Genomic DNA, 22,105 nt, shown 5'->3' with positions numbered 1-22,105 from the left:
TGTGTGTGAAGCCCAGCTAGACCTCAGCCAGCATCTGCTGATTTCTGTTTTGGTTGCCCAGGACCGCCCTCCAGGGGGCTGAGCTCCTAGTCCTCACTCTGGCTCTCACTGAGAAATGGCTGTTTAGTTACCTGTTCCCTGGTTAGAGGTAGACAGGGACTTCTGGCTGTTCCTCCCCTGAAATTGGAGCTGTCACACCTCCTCTGGGGGCCACCTTCTCTCAGGGGTTGTTCCAGGTCTGGATAGAGGTGGCAGGGTGAGTCAGACAGGCCTAGATCAAATTCCCACTCTGCCACCACTAGCTCATGACCTTGAGCAAGGACTTTTATGTCTCTTGTCTCAGTTTACTTGTCTGTAGAAATGGGATAATAAAATCTATGTGCCAGCATTGTCGTGAAGATAAATGTTTACCTGAAAGGGGCTCTTCTCCCTCCTCCAACCATCCCTTTGTGTTGGGGGCCTAGATGTGAGGGTATGGAGGATTGGGTGTCCCTCACCCCATGGGGCTTTGCAGTCTCCAGTTGTCTCAGAGACTAAGGAAACCCTCTAGGAATAAAGAATCTAATTGACATTATAGTTTATGGCACAAAACCTGTGGGACACTACACTCATGTTCAGAGCATTTTTCACAACAGCCAAAAGGTGGTAACAACCCAAATGTCCATCCACAGAAAAATAGAGAAACAGAATGTGGTATGTACATACAATGGAACATAATTCAGTCTTAAACAGGGATAAAATTCTGAAATATGCTACAACATGTGAAGACATGCGAAGTGAAAAAAGCCAGACACGAAAGGATAAATACTGTATGATTCCATTCACACAAAGCTCCTGAAATACTCAAATTCATAGGCTAGGAAGTAGAATAGTGGGTAGCAGGGTTTGGGTGCATAGGAAGCTATTGTTAAATAGATGCTGAGTTTCAGTTTGGGATGATAAAAAAATTCTGGAGATGGATGATGATGATGATAGTGTAAATGTACTTAATGTCACTGAAATTAAAGTGGTTAAAATGGTAAATTGCATGTTGTATATATTTTCCAAAAACAAAAAAATCCACAAAAAATTCCCAAATAAAACAAAGTGAAGGTATGCCCAGGTTGCAAGAGAAACCAGAGAGTGAGGAGTCTGGATGCAGCACCAAGACCTCACCCAGTAGACAAGTGAGCATGGAGTGTGGATGTCTTGAGAGGTGCACTCGAGACAGTGAAAAAAAAAGCCAGGTGTTCTGCAGCCCAGGCAACTTTGCAGCAGCTCTCCTTGACTGAGTGAGCAGCGCAGGCTCAGCCCAGCAGAGAGAAGCCAGTAGTGCTCCCTCCCTCCAAGGACTCAAATCAAGAAACCATCTGCTTCACTCAACTGTTTCACAGATGGACAAAAATTCAGGGCAAGTCAACGTGTCTTTATTAAGGACTGTCTCTGTGGCCAGGCTTTGAAGGGGCCCTGGGAAAAATCCGTATGGAAAGGGGAGAAGATCCCCAGCTGTCAAAGCATCACTCCTTATAACATATAACCTGCCCAAGGCCTCAGTCCAATGTGAAAAGGCATAAGGTTGAGCAGGATGAATGGCAAACTGTTTGCAATGGTGGGGCAGTGGCAATCTGAGTGGGCTTCCCATAAGAAGTAGCTTGAAGCTGACCTTGATGGGTGGGAGAATTTGGAGAAGGAAGAGAAGCATTTGTTCTGAGTCTGGGTAGCTGGGCAGAATCTGGCAGAAAGGGCCTGGACTAATCCAATGGTCAGTGAGATAGCTGGACATCATGGGATGTCAGGCTGAAGAGGGTGCTTCTGGGCCCCAAACAGGCTAAGGCTCTGTCATGGAAGGAATAGGGACCCTCTGCAGGACCTGGACTGGGGAGGGCCGATGCTTGTCCCAGATATGTCCAAGGCCAGTCTTCCCAAGGCCTGCATGGTGGGACAATCCCTAAGGCTCCCTCCTGCAGAGCTGTCCTCAGAATTGCCTTGCTTTTCAGGTCCTTAATTCTGGTGCAGCTTCTTCCAAAACGCCATCTTCTCCTCCTTGAGCATCACACCCACCCTTGTGGTTAAATCCAGCTGCAGGTACTTCTCATCCTCGTTGTAGCGTGGCCAGTAGGGCAGCTTCCCACCATTGGGGTTTCTGCCAGGGAGGAAGGAGGGAGGATTATTTGAGCTCATCTTCATCTTGCCTCGTTCTGTTACTTTTCCCTCATTCACTTTCCCTTTGGGAGGTAGGGTTCAAGAAGGCCTTACAGAGATGATATTTAGACAGATCTTTAAGAAAGAGGAGGAAAAGTGTGGTGGGAGGGGACTTTGAGGAAGAGGGAACTGTGTGTGTAAAGGATTGGAGGTATGAAAGCCCAGGGCTTTTGGAAGAAAGCACAAGTACAGGGTTAGGTGAAAATATACAGTGTGTCAAGAGAATAGTGTGGAGAGGAGACGAAACAGGAAGGATTTTGAAGACTTTTGTTCCAAGTGAAGGGGATGAGACTTTACCTGGGAACAAAGGGAAGCCATGAAGTTTTAAGTGGGTGACTTGGTCAAATGATATTTCAGAAAGCTCCCTTGAGTGTCATCAGGAGGATGGAGAGAAAGAAGACAGAACGTGGAGATGAAAACTAGTTGCAAGACTAGCCAAAGCTCAGCTCAGAAGTCATCTCTGCCAGGAAGCCACCCCTGCCCACCCCAGGTCGGTCAGACACCTCCTCTATGCTCTCATAGTGCCTTCTGCTCCCCCAACACAATTCTCATCATGCCAGATGGTAATTTAATATTTTTGTTAACCATTAATAGGCTGCTGGCAGTTGAGGATCATGTCTATGATACCCTTGAATTCCAGCTCCCAGTATTGAACTGGCCACAAAAAGGCATATTGGCAGTGACTGTGGAATGCTTGAGTTGAATGAAGGATGTGGTCATGGGACAAACGTACATTCTAGGGACATTTAGGCCCGGGTGCCTTTTCTATGGGACACACAAGGACAAATATCTGAAACAGCTGACCGTTGGGTCTAGCGCTGGTAGGAAGACCACCCGCACGTGTTGGGGGATCAGACTCACCCTGAGCGAGCAAAGTTGGCCCAGTATTTCATCATCTGGAGACTCAGTGCCTTTTCCTTGCTTGAGGAATGGCCTGGAGGCAGAATGGAAGGTGGTGTTTAGAACAGAGCATGGGGTGGGGACATCCCACCCCACTGCTTCCATGCTGGGAGGCTTTCATTTGGGAGAGCATTCCAGATTAAGAATTTGCTAGTTAACTCCCTGTGGTCAGCCAGGGGTCAGAACACAAAGATGGAGAGATTAGACACCCAGCGGGGAGTCAGGTGGGGCTTCCGCACCTTTGGAGAAGGGACTTCCGAAGATGAAGCCGATCTCATCTCCATGGTCTGCCCCATCAGTGCGGGGTTTTACGATAGTGCCAGGAGCATAGTGCTCAAACTCGTACAGGTAGACAGGGAAGCCAGCATCTAGGAACAAAGAACCCAATGAAGGCTGCTGAAAAAGACTCAGCCCGGGGTTCTCATCCACCCCACACATCCCACCCACCTGCATCAAGCTCCCTTGGGCTTCAGAACCCAGGGAGCAGATTCGAATCCCACCTACATTACTCATTAGCCATGTGACCTGGGGCAAGACACCCAACCTCTCAGAGCTGCAAGTCCTCATCTGCAGACTAGGGACGTGAAAACAGTTCACGGGATTGTGGTAAGCCTTCCTCTTCCTTCCACTGAACCTCTCCTCTCTCTGTTTGGCACTTAAGATTCTTCAGTGTCTACCTTCTCCAGACCCTCCTTTGACCTCTCACCCACGTATTGTCCAAGCCTGGGTCAGCCTGGGCAGGATCTCCAAGATACCCCTATAGAGGCCTGTCCTTGCAGCCAGGAGGCCTTCCCTGACCACCCTAGGCTGTTTCCTCTGGCCAAGGCCAGCCCTCTCAGCCCTAAGGAATGGCCTCTCTCCTCTGCAGTTGACAGTATGCTGCCTCTTCTGTGGCCACTTGGAATTCTACATCAGCCCAGAGGTACAGAGAGGGTGAGTGAGTGATTGGTCAGCCCAGTGGCAAGCAGCACCAGTGGACAGGGCGTGGCCACTCTTGAGGACCCCACATACTGCGGTGGTAGCGGGCAGCCTGCAGTGTGGAGTACACAAAGGTAGCATCCTCAGCTAGGTCCATCACACGTTCCTGTAGCATCTTCTGGTCATGACCATCCACATCACTCAGGTACTCTTCCATCACCAGTGGCAACTGCTCCTTGGTGACATTCTAGGTGGGGAAGTCACACCCACCCTGAGGTGTGGGGTGCCAGCTGGGTCAGAGGTAGGCACACCAGTGACTTAGATCCAGGCTTGGCACCCCCCAGGAGTTTTTGGCCTGGGAGTAGGGGGATGAGGAGCCTCCTGGGAAGGTCTCCCTGTTTAACAATTCTTACCCCAGTGTTTTAGCTGCATGAGAACTGCCTGCTCTGTCCCCGAGGAAGTCTGGAGAGCCTTGCCCAGCAGCAGCCACCTGATCCCATGCAAAACCCCAGGCCCTCCCCCCACCCCCGCCCCCAAGGAATACCTCTGTCCTGGCCGGGAACCCTTTGTGGAGAGCAGCTACTAGGTAAAAATAGGGAGGCTGCCGCGTCCAACCAAGCAGAGCACACGTGACAGCACGGCCCCTCACCAACAGGGTGCTGGTACTCCAGAGCAGCTTGCTGATGGTTTCTTTCCTCAGATGGCTCATCGGAAACTTCATGATCTGCTCCACAAGGCAAGGGCCCAGGCATAGGCCAGGCCCAAACATTAGGAAGGATTCCAGCTGTGCTACATCAGGCCCCAAGGCTCTTCTCAGAGCAGAAGTGCCCATGACCCTTTCCCGCACTCCTGCTCCCAACCTCTCCATCACTAACTTGGTTTGGAGCTGCAGTGGGGGCTGGGAGGGCCCTCCTGAGCTCGGGCATCTGCCCTGATCCACCCAGGGGGCAAGGGAGGGACCCAGGATGTATAGCCGCCTAGAGGGGAACGAATGGATATGAGGACCCATTCACACTATGAGCTAAAGATTTTGGGCCCCCAAACCTCCAAGAGACTTCTCTCCCTCTCCCCATTCCTGTACAGTTCCTACTGCACAGGGACTGCAGGAGGCTCCCAAGCTCTTGGGCATCCCCAGAGAGACCTCTGGGATCTGACCTGGCACCCAGCACTGCTCAAGAGGCATCCTCTCCTAGCCCTACTGTGATGGGCATCCCTCTTCTTCACTTACAAAAGGCAAGAGCCAGTTGAACTCCAGACTGTTGACACCCAAAAGGTAAGGCACAGGTGCAACCTGCCCCTGAGTCAGGAGCACAATAGGGTTGTCTTGGAACACTACACCGTCCACCACGGGGCTCATGAACCACACAATCTATAAGGCAAGGGGGTTTCCAGCCAATCCTCCCTGTTACCCTCCTAGGACCCCATTGGTCTAAGACATCAGCTCAGCAAGTTCCAGAAATTACTCTAGCTATATACGCTTTGATTGGGAAAAAGCTGGGGCTCAGTGAACCTGGTGTGAGAGAGGACCAGGCTACTCAGACTCAGGATTCCCCCATCTCCCACCCTTCAGCTGACACCAAGAGGTATTCACATAGCGCATTTGCTCATCTCTTGAAAATCTTTGCTAAGACTTCTCTTTTCCTTCTATTTAAAATCCTACCCCTCCCAACATGCCCAACCTCCTGACTCTCCTCCTTTTGTTTCCATTAACTTATCACCTCTTAAAGAAGTGAATAATTCATTTATTTATAGTGTTTATTGTCTGCCCCCAGTGGAACATCAGCCCTGTGAAGGAATTTTGGCCTGAGTATCCTAAGTGTCTGGCTCACAGGAAAGGTTCAGACAGAATGGGGCCTGCTCACCTTTTGAGGGTCTTCCTGGGAGTGCAGTTTGAAGAATCTCTGTGGGAAGAGAAGAAGACGGGACTAAAGGGAATCTTCTGAGGCATGATGCCTGGAGTGGCTGGGTACCAGGTCAGAAGGATGCAGACAGCTGGGTCAGAGGCCGGAAGGAAGTTCTACGTACCATCTTCTGGGAAACACGCATCACCTCAGCCCCTGATAGTGTTCTCAGGCAGTCTACCAGAATCTTTGTGCTGTTGTGATTGCAGCCTGCCAGCTGGGCAATCTTCTGTGAAGAGAAGAGGTGCTTGAGGGTGTGCCCATCCTGCCTCCCTTGCTGAACCTTAGGAGAGAGGAGACACTCACCTTGGCCACCTTCAGTGGATCAGGAGTGATGAAGATCTGGAATACTGCAGTGCCACTCTGGGAAATGGCCCGATGGAAGAGACCCCGGGCTAGGGGTGATGTCATCTGCAGGGGGAGGGGAGTGGCAGCCATGACATGCACAAATGGGGACCACTTGGGCAGTTTGGGGTGCCTTTCTGGCCTGGCTGGGCTGCTTGAAGGGGCCCAGAGAGGGCAGAAGCAAGGAGGGAGACAGGAGTTCTGGGTTGGAGTCCTCAATCTAGAGCCTGAGCCTTCCACTCTCTGGGCATCCATGTCCTGGTCTGTGGAATGGCCACAGGGGTCCCCCAGGGCATCTGGTGTTGTTGCAGTGGTTCTGCTGGTGTAACAAACCAAAAGGGCCTCCCCTCTGCTACTGGCTAGGGATATGGGAAGAGGACCCTATGGTTCCCATGACCCCAGTTACCTGCGCTGATAGCTCTTAGCCTTCCCCCGCTACCCAGGTTGGAGAGAACAACCATGTATGGGACCCCCATCCTGTCTCCTGGGCACCTCAGACTTCATGTGCCCCAAACTTACTCCAGCCACTCCCCATCTGGGTGTTGTCTCTTACCCACACCGTCCACCTGGGCCTTCCCTCCCTCCTCTGGTCATCTGCATGCTGCAGTTGGCCCTGTCCTGACTATTTGGCCTCCTGCATCGCTCCTCTACTGTCCCTCCTTCCTGCTTCTTTTTCAGAACTAGCCCCCATTAGATATAACATCCCTCACCCCAAGCTGGACTCCAAGCCTGTTTGTGCTTCATTTTAACCCAGATCCAGCAGACAGAGCCAACTCTAAAGGCACATCTGATTGTGTCACTCTCCTGCTTAAAATCTTTGCCTGCTCTCCAATGCATTTTCAATAAAGTTGCTTAACTTCTCTGGGCCTCACTTTCTTCCTCTGTAGAGTGGAGAACACTTCTCTTTTTGTAGAGTGCAGAAAGGGAATACTCCTCTTTTTGGACTGTTGAGGTAATTCAATGAACGAATACGTGTAAGGTGCTTAGAAAACTGGCTGGCACACAGAAAGTGCTCAAGTGTTTGAGTGTTATTACTGTGGCCCATGAGGTCCTGTGTGATGTGGTCCCCGCTGATTGCCCAGCCACATGACCCTCACAGGGCACCTGACCTACCCTCAAACTCTAGGTCAGCAGTACCCCAGAAGTCAGGGGCAAAGCCCAGTCTCTAACCTAAGCCTGACTCCAATGCCTGATCGGTGGCCCCAACCCTGCCCAGAGGGCTCATAGTGGTCTCTGTTTGGGGCATAGACCTCTGGGGGAATGTGGAGAGGCAGGAAGTGCTGGATGATCTTTCTGGCCCACCACATTCATAGTCTTAGCATTGCCCTTTCTGGGCTGGCTTGTTTTCCTCCCTGAACGGAACAGATATCCTTGGTTGTGAGGGGTGGTACCCATGGCAATGGTGAGGGCAGGTCTGTGGATTGGAATGTTCTTGTATACCAAATCTGCACAAGTATATGTGCAGAACCCGTAGGCCACGCGGTCCTGCGACTGTGCTTAGGTCTATCTGGGCATTGCACTCACCAATCCCGAGATGCACATGGCCCCTGATGACTGGCCGAATAAAGTCACGCAGCCTGGGTCTCCGCCGAAGGCTTCGATGTTCTTCTGCACCCAGCGCAGAGCCGCAATCTGGTCCAGCAGCGCCCAGTTCCCCCGCGCTTGGCTGTCCCCAGTGCTGAGAGCGCGGGGCTCATTATCAGGGTCAGGAGCCCCAACGCCAGGGTGCTGGGGAGCCTCGCGCCTTGCTTCGCCCTGTCCCTCAGAGACTGGGTCTAACCACCGCATCTCCTTCCTTATAATTGGGCGCCGCCCCATTGAGCGGTAGCGAGCACCTACCAGTCTGCTCCAAGCATTAGACCTGCCACGCCCCTCATGAGGACACGCCCCATAGACCACGCCCCCATCCTTCCACCCAATCCTCACCTCCTCTGCCCTTAGCCCAAGAGCCGAGGAGGCCCCGCCCCTGGCCCCAGGCGCAGGTTTCTGGTCCCGCTCACCTGAAGAAGCCCAAGATGCCGAGCCTGTGCTGCAGAACCACGACCACCACTTTCTCCCGGGCAGCCAATTCGGAGCCATCGTACGTGGAAGCGGAACCCACGAGGAAGGCGCCTCCTGGGAACCAGATCATCACCTGGGCGAGAAGGGTTGAAGCCTAAGCGGGACAGTGGGGTGCTTGAGTGGGATGGTGTGTGGTTGAAGGCTGAGTACTCACAGGCTGCAGAGGGTCCCCGCGCGCTCGCACTGGCGCGTGCACATTCAGGTACAGACAGTCCTCATTGAAGTGCAGCCATTTATATTGCTTGTGTGTGTTGAAATAGATGGAGGTGACCTGCCCCCAGGACTCCTGGAGGCACCTGTGGACACGATGTGAGTTGGGGTCCAGCACCGTGGTGATATTGGGGAGACTGGTTTCAACCTAGGTTCCAGTAGTGAGGGACTAGAACCCAAAGCAAAATTTAGGCAATGTGTGTGTGTGTGTGTGTGTGTGTGTGTGTGTGTGTGTGTGTATCCTGTCCTAGCAGTCTCCGCTAACATTAGGTCCAGGGGTGAGAGGCAGGTTGGCATTCCCTGCCTTGCGCCTTGGTGTGCCTCTTCCCAAGGAAGGAAGCAGTTCCCTCCTCCTGTTGGAGACCTGTTGGTGCTGTCAAGCTAGAAACCTGGGTGCCCTGAGCACCTCCTCTCTTACATGCCCTGTCCTCCCCTCAGTCTCTATTTTGACTCCAAAACAACTTTTGAGTAGGCCCCCTCTGTTCACTTCAAGGCTGCTGCCCTGTGAAAGCCACCATCACTCTGGCCAGGACTGCCCCTGCCTCTTCACTCCCCTCCAACTCATCCTCCACTCCCTGGCCGGAAAGGTTGACAGACAACACAAATCTGACCATGTCACTCCCCTCCTTATTACCCTCCCTGGTTCCTCCTGCCCCCAGGATAAAGTCTAGTTTCACCCACACTGACCTAGGCTCTCCTTCCCATCTAGTCATCTCCTCACAGTCACTCTGCTCCAAATACAGATGACCTCTTGCCTCTCACCTCCAAGCCCCCATGCCTCTATTCTCTCTACCAAATGCCTTCTCCTCTGCCCAGAAAGCTCCTACTCACATTTAAGCTCCAGCTTATGTGTGTCTCTGCTGGGCACTTCCCCCTCTGGGCATCCCAAACCTCTATACACTACTAACTATAATATTGGCTTGGAGTAATTTTGATTGGTTGTTTTTGCTTCCAAAGGGTAGGGATGGAGATGTGTTCATCTGATTCCTGGCACTTGGCCCTGTGCCTATGCATTATATAGATCTGGGGCTGTCAGGCCATCTTGCCTTCCCGCCATGCTGGCCCAGCCCTGGAGATGGCTATTCTTATAACAGGTGGGGCTGGGCACATTTGACTGGATGCAGGAACCCTGTCTACCTACTCCTCTGTTCCCTTCTCTTGTTCCAGCCTGTCTTCACTGTGTGTATGCGAGTTTTTGTAGGTGTAATTCATCCCCACCTCCCTAACCCTAGATCATCACCTGTTCCTTTTCAGTCCTTCCCCACAGCGCTTCAACATACCTATCCTCTACTACCCACCTTCTCCAGCAACTAATCTATCTCTCTCTTCCCCTCAAGGCCAAACTATTCAATAGATTTTCTTTCCCTCCACACCTACCAGCCTGTCCAAGATCACCAGTAGGCAACTTGTCTCTCTATATATAAATTGTCTTTGTTTGACTTCTCAGCAGCAGCTAATGTTGGTGTTAGGATCAGTTCAGTTCAGTTGCTCAGTCATGTCTGACTCTGCAACCCCATGCACTGCAGCACACCAGGCCTCCCTGTCCATCACCAACTTCTGGAATTTAGTCAAACTCATGTCCATTGAGTTGGTGATGCCATCCAACCATCTCGTCCTCTGTAGTCCCCTTCTCCTCCTGCCTTCAATCTTTCCCAGCACAAGGTCTTTCCCAATGAGTCGGTTCTTCACATCAGGTGGCTAAAGTATTGGAATTTCAGCTTCAGCATCAGTCCTTCCAATGAATATTCAGGACTGATTTCCTTTAGGATGGACTGGTTGGATCTACTTACAGTCCAAGGGACTCTCAAGAGTCTTCTCCAACACCACAGTTCAAAAGCATCACTTCTTCGGCACTCAGCTTTCTTTATGCTGTCCAATAAATCACATCCAGCATCCCAGCATGAAGGCCAGGGCTCTTAGAGCCTAGAACTGGGATTATAAGCATTTGAGGCCTCTCTCCAACCTGCCACTAAAGCCATTCCCGTCAAACTCACCAATGACTTCCATCTTGCTAAATCTCTCCCATCATCTTACTTGCTCTGGTAGCCCCTCTGTATGGTTGACCATTCTCTGCTTCTTCAAAGCTTTCCTTCTCTGTTGTTCACTCACCAAGTCATGTCTTATTCTTTGTGACCCTGTGGACTACAGCACGCCAGGCTCTTCTGTCCTCCACTGTCTCCCGAAGTTTGTTCAGATTCATGCCCATCGAGTTGGTGATGCCATCCAACCATCTCATCCTCTGCCACCTGCCTTCCTTCTAGGCTTCTGTAATCCCACTCTCCTGGTTTTCCTGCCACCTCATGGGTGACTCCTTCTCTTCTCTCTGGCCTCAGCAGGAGAATGCCCCAGGCCTCAATCCTCATTTCTCTTTTCAGTCTGATTTTTCTTTCCTGAGCTGATGTCCTTCAGGCCTAGGGCTTCACACCACTGACATTCTGATGACTAGTCTCCTTCCAGCTCCCTTTGTCCAAACCATCTATTCCACATCTCCACATGGATATCTATTAGACATGCCAAACCTAACATACCCCAAAATGAACTCTTGTTTTGCCCAAACCTACTCTTCCCCTAGTCTTCTCCATTTAGGTAAATTGTGCCTCTATTCGCCTTGCTGCTCTGCCCCCAAACTAGTCATTATCCTTGATTATTCTTCTTTCCTTGTGACTCACATCCAATTCTTCAGAAAATCCTGTCAATTTTACCTTCAAAATAAATCTATAGCCTGATTACTCCCACCCACCTCCACTGTAACTACCCTGGTCAAAGCCATCATCTCTGCAAGAGCTTTCTTTCTCCCTGTTCTCCCCTTAATTACCACCCCACAATCTGTTCTAAGTTATCCACAAATTCTTACACCTGACATTCTGTGTTCCAAACAGCCAGTGGCCAATATTCCCACAACTGACACCCAGATGTTTATGCACAGGATACCCCAATCTCGAAACTCTTGATCCTCAGTGTTCCAGCAACGGTTTTTCCATGTTCTGTCACCTGATCCATGGAGTTCCGAATAACACTCACACAATGTTCAGAATGTCTAGGCTTCTCTCAGTGATGGCCAGTAGTTTAACAACCAGCACCTCAGTGTTTCAGTAACGGTCAATCATGTTCTAACATCCTATTTTTTAACAACTAGATACCCAAGTAGTTGTAGTTTTTTATATCACCTGACACCCAGGTTCTCATAGTAGACATTTTTCTAAATCCAGTATTTTATCCAACCAATGCTGAACAGTGTTAATGTTCATCACAGAATGTTCTGGACAGTGCGTTACTCAATGGTCTGAATGAACAGTAAATATACTTGTTCTTGGTAAACTGCCAAGCCCAGTGCTTCAAAGGGCAGTCATTGTCCCAACATGCTCATGTGACTCAGGCCCAGCTAGGGGTTGCATTAGGACCCTGGGACATTGAAACTGCAACTGAGTCCAGGTTTCCCCATATTCTGCAGTGAAGGGCTGGGGGTGATGTGTGGGCTTCTTAGGTTCAAGCACCGAGGAAGAGGGGAGAGCTCAGGGTTCTCTGTGTGTGTGGGTACAGTTCCTTACACATATTCAGGGAAACTCAGCTCCCCAGCAAATCCTGGGGGCACAGTCAGTAGGCACCTCCTCTTTGCCTGAAGCCTTCCCACAAGAGGATAAAAAACAGCCTTATCAGTACCTTAAATACCATCTAGACCAGCTACTTCATTATATAGATCTGGAAACCGAGGCCCAGAATGGTCCCCAGGCTTGCCTGTGGCTACACAGTGAGTTGTTCAAACCCTGGCCCAGAAGCGGGCATGGGTTCACCACTTTGTTTGGGATCTGCCCACCACCCAGCCCACAGTCCTCTGGTTCTTACACAGGGGCGTAGGTGGTAGCATCTCTGATTCCTTTCCAGGGCTCTGGGGGTTCTGGGGCAGTGAATCTGCGGGCACCCACAGGAGGTCTGGAGAAGGGAACTCCTAGGAAGACATTGATGGGCGTCTTCCCCACGTGTATCTGCTTTCCTCGGAGTGTCCCATATTTGGTATCTGCTAGAGGCTCCTTGGTGTGCAAGGCACCTAGAAAGAGAAGAGAAGGGTCACCCTGGACATCAGAAACACCTTGACCCATCTGCCACAGCACCAGCTTGAAACTTTTCATAATTGTGTCATTGCCTACTTCTTTTGTGTTCCTCTTAGGAATTTTATCTAGTGTATTTGATTTAAGATATCAAACCTATGTTTGTTTGTTTTTCCCCTTCCTGAAGCACCCCTGTCATTTCTTTCTCCTCCTCCCCCTTTATCAAAACTAAAATTTTTGGGAATTTCCTGATGGCCCAGTGCTAGAACTCTGCACTCTTACTGCCAAGGGCCCAGGCTCAATCCCTGGCTGGGGAACTAAGATCTCACAAGCCACATGGTCAAAAAACAAAACAAAAAGCTGAATTTTTCTGTGCCCTGGTTCCCTGGGGGCTCACCCTACAAAATGACAGAAAGCAAATCTAATCAAAATATTATCAAACTTGATTGGGCATTAGAATCCTCTGGAGAAATCATCAGGAAATTCAGATTCCTAGGTCCCATTCTACATCCTCTGAAAGAGAATCTCAGGTCGCATCAGGAAATTAGATTTTCAACCCCTTGTAGGAGATTTTGATGCAACTCATTTTTCGAATAGCATTGATACAGCTGAGTGGCAAAGGATTGATGCTTTCGAACTGTGGAGCTGGAGAAGACTCTTGAGAATCCCTTGGACTGCAAGGAGGTCAAACCAGTCAATTCTAAAGGAAATCAACCCTGAATGTTCATTGGAAGGACTGATGCTGAAGCTGAAGCTCCAATACTTTGGCCACCTGATGCGAAGAGCTGACTCACTGGAAAAGACCTGATGCTGGGAAAGACTGAAGGCAATAGGAGAAGGGAGTGGCAGAGGATGAAGTGGTTAATAGCATCACTGACTCAGTGGACTCAATGGACATGAATTTGAGCAAACTCTGGGAGACAGTGGAGGACAGAGGAGCCTGGCGTGCTGCAGTCAGGCAGCAAAGAGGGATCGAAAAGAGTTCGACATGACTGAGCAACTGAACAACAACAATTGGTGTGATAAGAACACACCCTCACACTCCAGCTGCAGGTGGCCTCTCTGCCCACGTACCCAGGTTTTACATAAGCAATATCTGGGCGCAAAGAACTGGCTGCAATAGTGACCCTTCAAACATGGAGGTATGCCAGTGGAGGGAAGGGACCATCTCAAACCTCCTCTGTGTGTGTGTCGTCCCTTGCAACTTACGAGGCCCTTTTACATGGTCCTCTCATGTAGGCTTCTCAATGGCTCTTGGAGGAGTGGGGTGGGGCCCTGAGGCCCAGAGATGGTTAGTGACCAGCTTGAGATCTCATAGCACAGAGCCAGGAGGTCAATATCTATCATATTACTCAGATTTGCCCTCAATTCTGGGTCCAGTCATGATTGAATAGCTGATGACTATGATTGACTGATCTTTTATTATAACTTGGCACTCTGCCAAACACTTTTATGCTATCTCACCTCATCTGCCTAAAAAAATTTATAAGGTAACTGTTTTGTAGTTTCCTACTACACAAATGTGGAAATGGAGGTGCAAAGGGGTATATAACTTGTCCAAGGTGACACAGACTGTCTCACATCAGAGCTCTGCTTTAAACAATAATGTTTTACTGTCCTCACCCCAGCCTCTGGGAGCACCTAAGCATGTGACAGAGTGCTCTAAACCCCTGAATCAGAGCTGATGAGGAGCGCTCCCGGTCCTAACTCTGCTACCCCGAGGCAATACATAAGCACTTATGAAAACAATATTCCATGTTTTTGGAAGTCATAAAACACTAATTAATACCAAGAGTTACAATTTCTACCTAATAAAAACAATGGCACCTCGACTTCCCTGGCAGTTCAGTGGTTAAGACTCTGTGCTTCCAATGCAGGGGGGTGTTGTTCCATCCCTGGTCAAGGAACTAAGGTCCCACATGCTTCGCAGTCAAAAAACCAAAAAGATAAAACAGGAGCAATATCGTAACAGATTCAGTAAACACTTGAAAAATGGTCCACATTCAAAAAAAAAGAAATCTTAAAAAAATGATAGCACCCAGTTCTGGCAAAGATGCAATGAAAAGGACGCTCGCATATGCTGTTGGTGGAAGATAAATTGATACACCACCTCAAAAAAATAATTTGGCAAAATGTATAAGAGCCATAAAATGTTCACATGCTTTGACTCATTAATTCCTCTCTAGGTCCACCCTTATGAAAATAGTCAGAAATGCACTAAAATAAAGACTTTCTGAATCACAGTCATACTTGCCATAGTGAGGGCAAGAAGCATTATTTGTATCTGGGGATCAGGAAAAGTAAATGTAATTATGAACTCAAGTTTTAAACTCTTTATGCATGCCCTTAAGTGAAAAAAAAAAGAATAAAATTGTTAAAGTGCTTATATCACAGCTATATACAAATATGCAATAAAAAGACTAACAGACAATGTGCCAGAATGCCAAAAGTTGTTTTAGCAAAGTTTCAAGTTAAAAAAAATTTTTAATGTGGGGACTTCCCTGGCAGTCCAGTGGTTAAGACTTTGCACTTCCACTGCAGAGGGCTCGGGTTTGATTCCTAGCTGGGGAGCTAAGTTCCTGCATGTAACCAAGAAAAAAAATGAATGTGTTAATATGGGCAAAACTAAATTATGATAGCCATCAGAATGGTGGTGGTTACTTTGAGCATATGACTGGGAAGGTACATGTCAGATGTTGGAAATGTTCTAGATCTTTTTTTGTTTTTTTGGCCTTGCCTAATGTTATGTGGGATCTTAGTTCCCTGACCAGGAATGGAACCCACCCCACTGCATTGTTGCACAGAGTCTTAACCACTGGACCACCAGAGAAGTCCTGAAATGTTCTAGATCTTGATCTGGTTGGCGGTTACATGATGATTTTATACACACACATACACTAATATATATATATACACTAATATAATAAGAATTTTAAACAGTATTAATTATATAAAGAATATAAGTATACAGTCATAAACATAAAGTTATGTAAATTATAAGATATATTTTATAAAAATATAAATATAAATGTCCATGCTCCCAGCTGCCCACCACCCCCATCCACCCGGATCTCTAAATGTCCCTACCCTGCTACCCTGAGGAGAGGTTGATTTGGGGGCCTGTCCCTATGGCCTATGTCCCTCTTGAACCAGGGAAAGGTGGGGGCTTACCCCAGGCTGTCTGCACCACCAGAAGGAGGGTGAGGCTCAAACACAGAATCCAATTCATTCTCCAGCCAGCCAGCTCCTGCCACAGTCTGGGATGATGTCCACCCCGCAGATGTCAGATGGTGGGTGAGTCTGCGGCGAGCTGGGCAGTCCGACTTTTATCTTCTTTTAATCATCAATAGAAGGTGAGAGGGTGGGAGAAATTGTAACCAGCTCTCCCATCAACCCACAGCCTTATCTCTGCCTTGGGGTGATAAGTCACTGTCAATGATCTTGGCTGTTCGAAAAACAGACCAATCCCTTTGCAGTTTGCTCATCTGTGCAATGGGCTTAAAGTTGAGGTAGTGTGAGTTAAGCACTGAGCACCAGTAGGTACTAAAGTTGGAGCAGAACACCTGAGCACTTAGTTCTTAGCCCCCAGGTTTCCTCCCTGTGGATTTAATGGCCTTACTCCCCCCTTCCCCTCCACACATACACAGAGGCTCCCCTCTGGTTTGTGCAGTCTCTTTTACAGGCACTCCCTAACCCTTCTCACACATGCTGACTTTCTCAGCCAGGACCATGTGGGTCTGGAAGCAGTCATGATGTGGAAGTCCAGACCTGGATGATGGCGGTCAGGGACCCGGGGTAACCAAATAAATATTAAAAACAAAACAAAGCTACCCTATCCTTTGACCGAGAAATTTGGTCTGGGAGACCATCCAAAATACACAAAAAATTGTTTACAGGATGAGTGTCCTCTAGCCTTGTTGACAACAGTCTCACCCCAGTAAGACTGTAGGGGATGGGTGAAGAAGGATGTTATACCTACAGAATATAATTTATGCTACACGGTCAGTAATATCATGTTCCGTGAGACTCTAGAGTAGCCGATGATTTAGCACTGGTTATGAGCCAGGCTATTGGGCTTGAATCCCAGCATTGCCACTTTCAAGCTGTGTCACTCTTCTGGACTCCAGTTTCTCCATCTGTAAATTCTGCCTGATAATAGTACTTACCGAGTTGTAGTAAGGGTTAAATGTGTTCATGTAGGTAAAGCAATTCAAACAGGGAAAACCCATTGTCAGCTGTCATCATTAGTCCTTGGGGAAAGACGGATGTGGTTTAATAAATTGAAAAAGGCAGAATCTGAAATTGTATGTTGAATATGACCATGGAAAGTACATACCAAAATACTCCAAAGATGTCTAAAGTAACAGGAAGGACTGATGCCAAAATGGAGTCTGTGGTTGGCTCTGAGTTGCAGAGTCATCAGTGACCTTGATTTTTTTTTTCTTTCTTTTTCTTTTAAATTTTCTGTAGTTTCTATGTTTTCTTTAGCCAACATTATGGAGAATGCACTATCATTGTGGGGTTTAGAGAGTCAGGTATAGGAGGGAACAGGAAAGGCAAGATCAGGGAAGTCTGGGTTACCAGCAGCTTCATCTGGCCTGGGCCACGTTTCTCTTTCTGGATCATATTCCCCTTATTGCCTCACACTGCCGGCCTCCCCTGTGGTCCATGTGTGGCCACATCAGGAGCCTGGTTTGAGGGAAGTGACACAGCCACTTGTTTCTGCTTCCCAGGCTCTGACAAGGTTAGTTTATCTGTTTGTACTAAGCATGTGTTACTGAAAGGAAGGGCCAAGCTGGGAGGTGGAGGGGAGTGTGAGTGTGAAGGACAAGGGAAGTGGGTGGTGGAAAAGGCAGATGAGACTGTGAGTCTACCTGCCAGGCAGGCCTGGCACATGTAGAATCCCCAGCCCAGCTGTGCAGCAACTTGGCCAGCTCTGTGTGGGCCTTAAGGACCAGTCCTGCCAACAGCTGGCTCCAATTGTGCCACCTCTCCCTGGGGAAGAAACAACCTTTCACCTGGGCCATATGAGTGGGAGTAATGCCAGGCCAGGCTTCTGAGTGGAGCATCTAGGACTCATGTGGGTCCCATCCAATGCCCACATGGGGCGCAGGGAACATTGAGTAGGGCGCTGGGTCAGTCAGGTGGCCCTGGAAAAACATCTTAGGGGTAAGAACCTGAGATTCTGACATATAATACTGTGCGGATCACGATAAACTGTGGAAAATTCTGAAAGAGATGGGAATACCAGACCACCTGACCTGCCTCTTGAGAAACCTATATGCAGGTCAGGAAGCAACAGTTAGAACTGGACATGGAACAACAGACTGGTTCCAAATAGGAAAAGGAGTATGTCAAGGCTGTATATTGTCACCCTACGTATTTAACTTATATGCAGAGTACATCATGAGAAATGCTGGGCTGGAAGAAGCATAAACTGGAATCAAGATTGCTGGGAGAAAAATCAATAACCTCAGATATGCGGATGATACCACCCTTATTGCAGAAAGTGAAGAGGAACTAAAAAGCCTCTTGATGAAAGTGAAAGTGGAGAGTGAAAAAGTTGGCTTAAAGCTCAACATTCAGAAAACGAAAGATCGTGGCATCTGGTCCCATCACTTCATGGGAAATAGATGGGGAAACAGAGCAAGCGGTGTCAGACTTTATTTTGGGGGGCTCCAAAATCACTGCAGATGGTGACTGCAGCCATGCAATTAAAAGACGCTTAATCCGTAGATGGAAAGTTATGACTAACCTAGACAGCATGTTGAAAAGCAGAGACATTACTTTGCCAACAAAGGTCCGTCTAGTCAAGGCTATGATTTTTCCAGTGGTCATGTATGGATGTGAGAGTTGGACTGTGAAGAAAGCTGAGCGCCAAAGAATTGATGCTTTTGAACTGTGGTGTTGGAGAAGACTCTTGAGAGTCCCTTGGACTGCAAGGAGATCCAACCAGTCCATCCTAAAGGAGATCAGCCCTGGGATTTCTTTGGAAGGAATGATGCTAAAGCTGAAACTCCAATACCTTAGCCACCTCATGCGAAGGGTTGACTCATTGGAAAAGACTCTGATGCTGGGAGGGATTGGAGGCAGTAGAAGAAGGGGATGACCGAGGATGGGATGGCTGGATGGCATCACGGACTTGATGGACATGAGTCTGAGTGAACTCCAGGAGTTGGTGATGGACAGGGAGGCCTGGCGTGCTGCGATTTATGAGGTCACAAAGAGTCAGACATAACTGAGTGACTGAACTGAACTGAACTGAATGCTAGGTGATCTTCTCCTGGGTCACCCAGCACCCTCTGTTTTTTGAGAGAAAACTGAGGCTCTATCAAGACAGGGAAGCCTGGTGTGCTGCAGTCCATGGGGTCACAAAGAGTCAGAAATGACAGAGTGAATGAACTGAACTGAACTGAAATGAGGCTCCATCTGGTCCATGACTGGGCTTCAAAGATGCATGACAAGTGGGGTGGGGTGTCCTTAGGGCCAGATCACAGGATGAAGCCAAGCTCCTGATAAGAGAAGGAGCCTGTGCCTGGAGCTCTGCAGACCCAGTCAGTGCGGTACGGTCATCTCTCATCTCTGTACTGCCTGAACTATTGCAAAACTCCCCACTGTGGGCCTCACTTGCTGACAGTGCTGGCATTGGAATCCCAGTTCCTCTGCCTACATCACCCCTTAGACCCTGACTCTGGCAGTTGGAAAGCTCACTCTAGGCATGAGGGCACAGTCTGGAGGGAGGCCCACAGTACTGGGAACGGGTCCTGGCTCCATCCTCACTCTCTGTGTGGCCTCAGGCAAGGTGCTTCCCCTCTCTGATCCTCAGTTTCTTCCTCTGTAAAGTGGGGATCCACTCGGGACCCCAGAGTTTGGTCCAAAGGTCCTATAAGACTACGCAGGACCCCAGAGGATGGTCCAGAGCCCTGAGGGAGAGAAAGGATGTGAGTGAACTTGAGCACAGAGGGAAGCTCAGCAAGGCTTCTTTGGGGGGGTGAGGCCTGGCCCTCTGCCTGGTGCCCTGGGCCCTGGTCAAGACCTCCGGAGTCAGAAGAGTCAGCTCAGGGACAGTAGGGAGCGGCAAGGCCACCTCAGGAGAGGCTCCAGTGGGCAATTGCATCTCAAGACATGAGGAATCTGGGCTGATGGGAAAGGAAGCCCATGGGCTGGGGCAGAGGGAGGAGGGATGTGTGGATGCCACTATTCTCCAGTAACAGAGCTGGTGTTTCCCTACCCAGTAGCTTCCTGTTCTTGAAATGGTTTTCCCAGGGCCTGGGCAAGCTGGGCTGGGAACTGGGGTCCAGGGGGACTGGAGAGCATACATCTAAAATCCAAAAGGAGGGACTGCAGGTAAAGCGGGGGAGGGGCTTGGATGAAAGCTTCCCTGAGACCCTCAGGGAAGGCCAGAGACTCATTCAGAACATCACAAAGCTCCACCTGCCACCCCTTCTAGGCAGACACAGGCCCAAGAGTTATTTCAAAGTGGAAAAACCTCATACTAACATTATGATGGCACCCCTAATGTCCCCCAGTTCTTCTATCTTTGAACTGTGATTGAGGGAGCCATATGATTTTTTCAGACAGTGCAATTGAAATCTGTGGCCACACCTACACTAGGGGGCAATTTTTGAGCACATGCTGTGTGTCAGGCACTATTCCAGGCACTTTACAGCTAATTATCATTCAGTCCTCATAGCAGATCCATGAAGGGGGAAAAACACTATCATTGCCCCCATTTTACAGATGGGAAAACTAAGGAACAAAGAAACTAAATAACTTGCTCATACATATCTAGTAAATTGTTGAGCTGTATTGGGACCCTATTAGTGAGGGTATGTGTGTGTGAATGTGTGTGTGTGACTAGCGCTGGGTATGCACACACTTGCCTGCATCTACTGGGAGTGTCTACCAATCTCTTATCGGGTGGCTGGGTCCAGGTATGCACGTTTGATCCTGCAGTACCCCCTTGTGCTCACACACTCACACTGTTCACTGGGTCCTTCCCATCACCCTGCCTTGGGGAGGCTCCCTGGGTCCACCAGTCTGTGCCCTACAGGGCCTGGTCCTTCTGAATTTGTGGGTGCCCCTGGCTTGCTCCCTTCACTCTGGGTCCTGGGGCTGGACCATCAGTGGATGGAGGATGCGCTGCCGGCAGGGGAGGGAGTTCTATGAGTAGTGGCCCAGGGAAGTGAGAGTAAAGAGGCAAGAAGACTGGAATCCTAGGAACACCCCCTTGTCTGGCACAGCCTCCCCCTCAACCCCAAGCCACTGGGACCATGCTAAGTCATTCGTCTCCCTCCCATAGACAGAAAACCCCAGAAGTTGGGGGAAGAAGGAGAAGAAGAGGGAAAGCTGACCGGGGACATGGTCTGACGCCTCACCCGCAGGCTCCCCTCCCCTCCTTGGAGCTTTCTGGCAGTGGTGACACCGAAGCTGGTATGTGTCCCCCTCACCCCGCACTTCCCCACAGCTGCCAGGTGTAGTGTGCCCTCAGGCCTGGAGGAAGAGGCCTGTTTGTAACTCCAGCAGGGTCTAAACTGACCCCTTGGTTCCCAACCCAGTCATGCTCACCCCCAGGCAACCCCCCACCCTCCAGGAGTCTCCTTTCTCTAACCTTCTTGTCCCCTCAATTACCACGTCAGCCTGTCACTTCTAAATCTAGAGCCCACTGGTGCCTTCTGTCCCCGCCGGAAGCCCACGCTGGCCCTCTTCTTGCTCTCCCTGTCCCCTCTCTCATCACCACCCCCAACCCATTCATGTCACCCCACCCCGGATTAAACCTTTCCCAGGCTCTCTGTCACCCTCCAGGCCAGGCCCCCAGTCCAGCCTGCAAGGCTGCTCCCAGTCTGGTCTTTGCTGGCCTCTCCAAACATACAGAACTGTTTTCTCAGCACATCTCAACCTCCAGGCTTTTGTTCCTGCTGTTCCATCTGCCAGGAACGCCCTCCTCCCTGCTCCCACCACTCAAGCCTACCCGCCCTGGCCTGAGCCACTTCTGCTGGTCCTTCCGGTGTCAGCCTAGATGTCCTGCCTTCCCTGTCCCCCAAGTCAGGCCGGTCTATGCCTCCCTGTTCCTACAGCCCTTTGTGTCTCCAGTAACACGCTATGGAATTGGAGCCTGTTTACCTGTCAGACTCTCTTACCAGCAGCTTGTGGGGACATAGGGATGAGAACAAGAAGCCTTCAATGCTGTGTAAAGAGCTTGAACTTGCCTCAAGGGCGGCAGGGAGCTTTAGAGTAGCCGAGTGGCACGGTTTGGAACCTCTCTGGTTTATGACTCTTTTCTGCCCCAAATGGACTTCCCAAAACAGAACTTCCCAGGTGGCACAAGTGGTAAAGACTCCTCCTGCCAATGCAGGAGACACAAGAGACAAGGGTTTGATCCCTGGGTCGGGAAGATCCCCTGGAGGAGGGCATGGCAACCCACTGCAATATTCTTGCCTGGAGAACCCCATGGACAAAGGAACGTGGAAAGCTACAGTCCATGGGGTTACAAAGAGTTGGACATGATTAAAACGACTTAGCATGCGTGCACAAAACAGAATT

At 49.6% G+C, this 22,105-nt stretch overlaps 1 protein-coding gene across 4 annotated transcripts; it reads right to left on the bottom strand.

Moving 5' to 3' along the window:
• On the bottom strand, window positions 1,014–15,932 carry CES4A (carboxylesterase 4A). Of its 4 annotated transcripts, XM_005692117.3 has the most exons (15): window positions 15,734–15,932; window positions 12,360–12,561; window positions 8,461–8,602; window positions 8,246–8,379; window positions 7,770–7,923; window positions 6,207–6,311; window positions 6,025–6,129; window positions 5,862–5,900; window positions 5,228–5,368; window positions 4,649–4,723; window positions 4,093–4,246; window positions 3,321–3,449; window positions 3,043–3,115; window positions 2,479–2,546; window positions 1,014–2,122 (listed from the first exon to the last, which is right to left on the bottom strand). In XM_005692117.3, the coding sequence occupies exons 1-15, from the start codon at window positions 15,789–15,791 to the stop codon at window positions 2,049–2,051; spliced, it is 1,653 nt and encodes a 550-aa protein (XP_005692174.1). In that variant the 5' UTR covers window positions 15,792–15,932; the 3' UTR covers window positions 1,014–2,048. The 4 variants fall into 4 exon arrangements, with proteins under 4 accessions (XP_005692174.1, XP_017917588.1, XP_013826757.1 ...); XM_018062099.1 differs by lacking the exon at window positions 2,479–2,546 and having other exon boundaries at window positions 6,025–6,126; window positions 15,734–15,930; XM_005692116.3 differs by lacking the exon at window positions 2,479–2,546 and having other exon boundaries at window positions 1,385–2,122; window positions 15,734–15,929.

The sequence above is a fragment of the Capra hircus genome, chromosome 18 (genome assembly GCF_001704415.2).
Source record: "Capra hircus breed San Clemente chromosome 18, ASM170441v1, whole genome shotgun sequence".
NCBI classification, from domain to species: domain Eukaryota; kingdom Metazoa; phylum Chordata; class Mammalia; order Artiodactyla; family Bovidae; genus Capra; species Capra hircus.
Note: the sequence above shows the minus strand (reverse complement) of the source record. Positions and strands in the feature narration are given on the sequence as shown.

What these genes read in the sequence shown, in the direction of transcription:
- CES4A (XM_005692117.3), bottom strand. Translation starts at nt 15,791, where the DNA reads ATGAATTGGATTCTGTGTTTGAGCCTCACCCTCCTTCTGGTGGTGCAG. An exon ending in CCATGTGCATCTCGGGATTG is followed by an intron (nt 6,312 to 7,769) that starts GTGAGTGCAATG and finishes CTCCCCCTGCAG; the next exon opens with ATGACATCACCCCTAGCCCG. An exon ending in TGGCTTCCCTTTGTTCCCAG is followed by an intron (nt 2,123 to 2,478) that starts GTAAAGTCTCAT and finishes CCTCCCTGGCAG; the next exon opens with AAACCCCAATGGTGGGAAGC.